Source organism: Gekko japonicus, unplaced genomic scaffold, assembly GCF_001447785.1.
Source record: "Gekko japonicus isolate JY-2015 unplaced genomic scaffold, Gekko_japonicus_V1.1 scaffold695, whole genome shotgun sequence".
NCBI classification, from domain to species: Eukaryota; Metazoa; Chordata; class Lepidosauria; order Squamata; family Gekkonidae; genus Gekko; species Gekko japonicus.
Genome location: NW_015159731.1, coordinates 583,205 through 590,517, shown reverse-complemented (window position 1 = coordinate 590,517; position 7,313 = coordinate 583,205). Strand labels below are relative to the sequence as shown.

At 42.8% G+C, this 7,313-nt stretch overlaps 1 protein-coding gene across 1 annotated transcript in view; it reads right to left on the bottom strand.

Moving 5' to 3' along the window:
- NUP210 (nucleoporin 210kDa) overlaps nt 1–7,007 on the bottom strand; it is a 148,948-nt gene extending 141,941 nt beyond the window's left edge. The window contains exon 1 of the mRNA XM_015428914.1: nt 6,844–7,007. Within this exon, the coding sequence (XP_015284400.1) occupies nt 6,844–7,007 (164 nt within the window). The remainder of the gene's footprint in view (nt 1–6,843) is intronic.
- Nucleotides 7,008–7,313: the final 306 nt, after the last annotated feature.

The following is a 7,313-nucleotide window of genomic DNA, read 5'->3' as shown; positions in this document are numbered from 1 at the left end:
GCTAGAATGTGATTCCATCTGTCCTTATATCTTGGAGAGTGAAGTGATGCCAGACGCCAAATGACAATAGTAGGCATTGGTAATGAGAGAAGAAACCTAGGTTCTAATTCAGTCCAGGAGAATGCATTGTCTTGAGCTTCATTATCAGTTGCAATTCAGCAGTCTCTCTAATCTCCCTTTGAGATTCCTTTGTAGGAGAACTGATACTCTTAGGTCAGCAACTGAATATCCTGGAAGTCTTCCCTGTTCTGGACTACAGGAATGGAACTCAATTCAAGCTCTTTCTTAAACCTATGTGTATGAATTGCACCATGAGCCAATGATCCCTAGTAAAGTATTTTTATATTAAACTTTTAATAATCCAAATAACATTTAAGAAAACAACCTGCATGACTTCAAAACCCTTTCCTCGTTTGCACTTCAGATGCATATCTTAAAGGTGATTATAAATCTCTCCTTCCCCATGGAGAAACACCTGAAGATACACAGCCCCATGATGTTTTATTGTTAATATTTTTGGGATTTATATCTGTCCCTCTCCCACAATATGGGGCTTAGGGTGGTTCACAAGTTTTTAAAAACATACAACAGAACTGGAAGGTTCATCATTACAATAGTTAAACCAGTTAAAGAGATTGCTGCTCTTGTGAAATCTCACGCCAACCTTTAAGAGGAAGTGAACCAACCACAGCACCAGCTCTATGACTGGGGACATCCAGATCCAATGTGTGGGCTGCTTCATACATAAAGGCCAGTACAACTTGGGAGAGTCCCAGTGCTGACATGGACAACATAAAGTCTGAGGCAGCACCAGTCAAGGCTGCATCTGCATGGATGCTGAAGTCCCCCAGGACTAATAGTAATGGAAAACGCAAGGCCCACATAGATAGTGCTTCAGCTAGCCTCGGCAGGGTATCCACTGGACAGCTAGGTGGACAGTACACCAGCAAGATACCCACCCTCTCCCCAGCTCCCCATACCAGGCCAACACATTCCATGCCAGAGATTTGAGGTACAGGGATCCTCTGAAAGGGAAAACCCTCTCAGATCAGAATTACCACCCCACCCTCCATTTTTTTTTGTTCGAGGTTGATGAAGAACTGAGAAACCGGGTGAAGCCAGCTGCGTAAGAGGAACAACCTCATCAGGCTCCACCCAGGTCACAGCCAAGCAAGCCAGATCAAAGCCACCCTGTTCATTACATCTTGAAGAGATGCAGTTTTGTCCCTTATCGATCTGGCATTGCACAACATTAAGGTCAAAAGGGAGGGTAAACCAGGAACCTGGACACCGTCATTCCTAAGAGATCAGAAGGGTTTCGAGCATCCCCATATCTCAGACACCTTCTCCAAACTACACTCCTTCCCCCACCACGATCTGCTCTACAAGCAGCAGTTGACTCTAGGACTAGATTCACATAACATTGAATAGTGCACTACCAGAGTCTTCACCTCATGCATTCTCCTTTCCTCATGGGGAAAACTCAACTGCACAGTAACTAATGACCTGTGTGGATTCTATCCAGCACTCAGTACTAGACATTTCAGCAACTGAAAGGGTGCTGACTGACAGTCAGATACAAGAGCAATATATCTCCTGTAAAACCACAGGGCAAGATGGAAGTGTGACAGGGCTACTGCTATCTGAATGCACTTACACCTGCAGCTATACCTTCTTTTCATTGTTTCATAGTATATTTGGAGGGAACATAATACAGCAACCTTGCAGAAGCTAAGCTGATGTTGGTCTGATTAATGCCTCAGTAGAAGACCTTCTGGGAGCACTATGTACCTCTGTGATGAAAAAAGGCAGGAAATAAATAAGTATTTGGCATATTTACAATATGTTTTTAAACAACTGACTAGGGATTCTATCAACTCAGACACTGTTGCTTTGTGAGGGGTGGATAAAGGACACTCAAAACAGATTTTTCTGCACTCACAGATTACAATGAGTGAAGGCAGGCCAGTTAAATTGAAAGAAAACTGGTTTTAAGTGTGTTGTATTGCATTGCTTAATTACCCAGACTCTCTACAGTTTCGTCACTCGTGTGCCAGCTCAGTTTGCTCTTCTGAGCAAAAGAAGAGATAAAAACATAGATTAGGAAGGCCAAAACATAGACTGCTGCAACTTCCTCCAAATTCTCTCTCACACACACAAAATAGATGTACCACTCATACATCCTGCCTGTGTTTCAGAAAGCAAACTTAAAGCTGAAAACAAAACTGCTGTTTGAAAGGGTATGTCAAACTCTGAACTGCAAAGCGTGACAATTTGCTTAATTCAGGAAGTGAAAAATGCAGGGCCAATGGGCATAAAACAAATTGCTGATATTTTGGGAGTCACCAATGTCCATCAATACAAATGAGCTCTTACTAGCCAAGCAAAGTACCAAAAGAAATAAAAACTACAAAAATAGCCCCCTCCAGTGTGTTTATGAATGTCTTTGTAAAATTCTTCTAAATTTTTCTGGGACACATTCACTCTTTGTGCTGCCTGTATTTTATTCTTATGGTCTGTGGGCATCTCCAGGTTGATGAAAGCTCACATGACTCTATACTGAAATGTACAAGCAACAAAATATTAAATAATGTTTCCTAACCTAGTTCAAAATCTGCATAAACAAACTGCTAAATTTTGAATCTACATTACTGCAACGGTTATTGGCACCAACAGCAGAAACACTGGCTCAAGGCAAGAGTATCTCTTTGACTGTGATGACTGATCAATGTTTCCTTTCTAACGCATAACCAACAGAACAGCGCACACTGTTTGTTATTCAAGAGGCTGAATGAGATCTCCATTGCAATCCAATCATTAATAGGAGTGAGCATGTGTACACAGTGAGGAAGCGGGATCACACTGCTGCCCATTCTCATCTATTAGGTGCCACCTTTGATCAGTGCACTGAATGTAATATTTAACTAGGGTCTATGTGACTGAAGTTCAATATTACAGGCCAATCTCACGCCCTCTTCAGAAATGGAGAGGCTGCATGCCAGGTTCAAGCGGAAAATGTGCACTTGGAAGGTGGGAGCAGACAGGTGCAATGTGACTTTCAACTAAGCATATACTCTACATACATTAAGGTATGTATGAATAGTATATCAGTTTATCTCTCTTATATATACTGGATGCAATCGCACTGCGGATAAATTTGGAAATTCTCTTGTTATCTCAACCCAAGTCCATTGCCAGACACCAACTTGCATTAAAATTATAACCAAAAAAACATTAAAGAAGTAAACTGTAGCTGGCTTAATCATTCTTGATGAAACTATAACCAACATATTTCAGTGTTTTAACTGAAAAGGCTACTTCCTGTTTTTCCCCCTGCATGTATAACAAGAATAAACACATTTGATATAACACTGCTTCCTGGTCTTTTTCTGTGTAGTTCCCCCCCCCCCCCAAGACTTTTAGGAAAGTCTTTAGGAAATCCTACCAAACAATCATAAGCTAAATACCAAACCAAGAAGCAACAAACATTAAAACAAAATTAGCACTCAGAAGCATGATTGGTAGCTTTAGTTTACTCATGCATTACATCTTATTACATGTACTTATTTTCCTAATTTTCACAATTTTATCAGGATACTATGCTTTAATTTCTTTTTAACCATTATAGAATGCAATCCTAAACAGAGTTACATCCTTTTAAGTCTACTGACTTCAATGGACTTGGAAGAGTATACTCTGTTCAGGATTGCATGATTTGATATGTTATTTGCATGTATAAGAAGTATAAGAACATACATGTATAAGAACATGCAATGTTGGATCAGGCCAAAGGCCCATCCAGTCCAACACTCTGTATCACACAGTGGCCAAAAATACCAGGTGCCATCAGGAGGTCCACCAGTGGGGCCAGAACATTAGAAGCCCTCCCACTGTTGACCCCCCCCAAGCACCAAGAATACAGAGCATCACTTGCCCCAGAGCCCCTATCTATATACCTTGTGGCTAATAGCCACTGATGGACCTCTGCTCCATATGCTTATCTAATTCCCTTTTGAAGCCGTCCATGCTTGTAGCTGCTGCCACTTCTATGTGGTGGCCCAACTAAGGCATGTTAGCAGACTATAAATGGAAAAATTAAAAAGGCCGGGAACCAAAATATTAGAATATACTCTAAGGGTTGGAGCCAAAGAACCACAGAGTTCTACTTTTAAAAAACCCATTTCACCTGTGTTTTGAAGCCGCCCATATCACCCACTTAGCTACTCTTTAAGGATTCAATTGGGAAATGGGGAGCTGCAGCTTGAGTCGAAATTATGGACCTTCCCCTAATGTGAACAGAAGTGCCTTCCACTTGTGCAAAGGCACCGCTGGATCCAGCTCTGGATGACATTAGGATAACTGCCTTCCTGCCAGTTAAAATAGACATATAGCTCCAGTTTAACACTAGTCTTAAATCAATGCATTTCCTGCTTTCTGTAATCACTAAACATGAACAAGGGAAGGCTTTGCAGAACAAAGTTATTTTTCACCAGCTTGTGATCGTAATGAATGGCCATAGCCAGGCCAATTACTCTACTTGCCACACATGTCCACAAAGTTATTAGCCAGCAAAATGTTTTAATAGGCTGCCCAGAGATAACGCACAAGTTAGCCATTGTGTCCTATGGGCAGCTTGAAAGAGAAGGGGAAAACATTTTTTTCCCACTAGTTGGTCACTAAAGGCATATCTTTTCAGAGATGACCATAGTTTCTCACAATTATGGCACTTGTCAAATCCCTGTCTCATACACCTCCCATGACAGACAGAAAGAAATGTGGTGAAGGACTGTAGCTATCGATACCCATTTCTCTTGCACAATACTGGATTATGACATAAATTACAAATTTATATATCCTCTAACAATGCCTGCATATTTCACAAGTGCTATCCATCAATTACTGACATTCTAAACAGTTTTACATTTCCAAATGAACGAAGTTTGAGTCCAGTGGCACCTTTAAGACCAATGAAGCTTTATTCACAGACCTGGTATAAGCTTCCGTGTGCAAGCACACTTCCTCAGATACAGTGGAACAGAACCTCCACTGTATCTGAGGAAGAGTGGTTGCACACGAAAGCTTATACCATGAATAAAATTTTGCTGGTCTTAAAGGTGCCACTGGACTCAAACTCTGTTCTGCTGCTTCAGACCAACATGACTACATTGATTTGAATCTACATTTACAAGTGTTCCTTCAGTGCTTGGAGTTTGATACACAGACTGCCTTTGCCCTGCCTGCATTGTGGTTGGCGATATTCTGCCTCTGGAAATTACAGGAGAGCCTACGGCGTAGCGTCTGGTACACACTTTGCGTGTAGAAAGTCCCAGATTCCGTCCCCTGTATCTTCTGTTAAACGGCATCGAGTAGCAGATAGTAGAAAAAAATCTCTGCCTGCCTGGTACTCTGGAGAACTGCTGCTAATCAGAGGAGACCATATTGAACTAGGTGAACTCATGATCCAAGCATGGTCTAACTTGGTATAAAGCAGCTTTACATACAGGAAATAAATTCCCAAGAACTGAATGGAACTTTAGAATATATATGCTTAGAAATGTGCTATTCAGCTTTACCCTGACCACACTTCTGCCAAACAATTTCCCCTGAAATCAATGGAATAATCACATTTACATTAAAGCTGATAGTAAAACAAACAGGAACTGCATGAAGGCTAAACTTTAAATATTTAGAACTGGTATCAAATATTCTATTACTGGCAGGCTTCAAGGATGAGGACAAGTGTGAAGAAGAGGTGTCACAAGAGAGAATATCTTTGAACTGACTGAATTGTCCAGTTTGATTACAGCAGGAGAACAATGGCTACTTGGAAATAAAATGGTTTCCGTTTATTTGGCATGAGCAGATGAATTTAAAAAATTAAGTGTGCTCTCTATTAATTTCATTGATTACTAAATGCACAGCCTACGTATAATGAGGTGACATACAAATATCCCAAAGTTGGTAATGCAATTTCAAGCTTTTTAAACACTTTCCTTTCTTAATGTAAAATGTTAATATTCACAAGGAAGAATCAGCCATGTTGGTACCTAATTTATATTACAGTTCCCTTGTCATGGCGTACCCTTTATGAATTCAACAGCACAGCTATACAACTGGAAGAGTTATGCAACAGAACTGCCAAATAAGATACCAACTATTTTACATCTGCCAGGTCCCTCTTTTTTCATGGACCTGCATTTTTGCCCAAAAGTTATGAAATTTGTTTCCTGATACGTTAGGAACATTGCCCAAAGTGGGATTTTATTTAAAGGACACACAGAGATGTTCACCATTGCTCTGATATCACTGGGATGTTTGCCACTAAGACCAGTCTGCTCAGTTTGGTACCACCGCCTTTGGCTAATGGTGAGAACACCAAAACTTAATAGTTAATTCAAAAACACACAAAATAGTTCAAAATGTAATAGTTCATTCAAGATTCCTGTGTGGAGAGCGCAATTTTTCTGGTCAAGTCCATGAAAAAACAAAAGCCTGATTATACTAAGAGCACTTAACTTTGCACAACATAATGCTGTGTAGCATGTTTCCTGCAGGCTATTCATTTTAGTTTCCAAAGTGGCCTGGAGCTGTGGCACAAGGGCCCTGTGGAGAAGACAATTGTGGGGGAAGGGGCAAAGAGGAGCTTGTCCAGGATATGTGACCAGCGACCACCCTTCCACAGAACTACCCAGGTCGCGCAAGATAAGAAGGTTTATTTTCCAGGGCCCCATCCCGGCTTCCTCGCCCACGTGCTGCACACCCAAACGCGAGCTGCTGGCACACCTGCGCCACGTGCCTCAATCGCGCGCCGGATTCCAAAAGGTCCTCCTTGCCCTCACTCACCAGCGGTAGCAGCCCTCGCTTGCTTCCAGGGTGAAGTTGATTCTGGTGCTCGGAGTAAACGGCAGAAGCACTTTGGGAATGTTCAGCTTGGAAGGCATCACGGAAATGGGCAGGAGAAGGAGTAGCCAGAACAACTCCCAGGGCGCAGGGGCCGCCGCCGCCATCCCTGCAGTGAAGGCAGCTTCGCCGTGCCCAAGGGAAAGGGTCCGGCCGGACTGAGGCGCCCTGCCACTGACCTGGCTGGTTCTGAAGCGCTGCCTGAGCGAAAGGAAAGGGAAGTTGCGGGCAGCCCCAGCCGCCTCACAAGAATCACCCGCCTCGAGCTGCTATTCGAGGGACGTCACAGCGCGGCTAAGCGGCGGCACAGACCCCGCTGAGGGCGGGGAGGGCGCGCTCTCAGGGGACGGAAGGAAGGCCCTTCGCCGCCGGCGTAGGGAGAAGCAGCGGCAGGTGCGCCGCTGATGTCACGT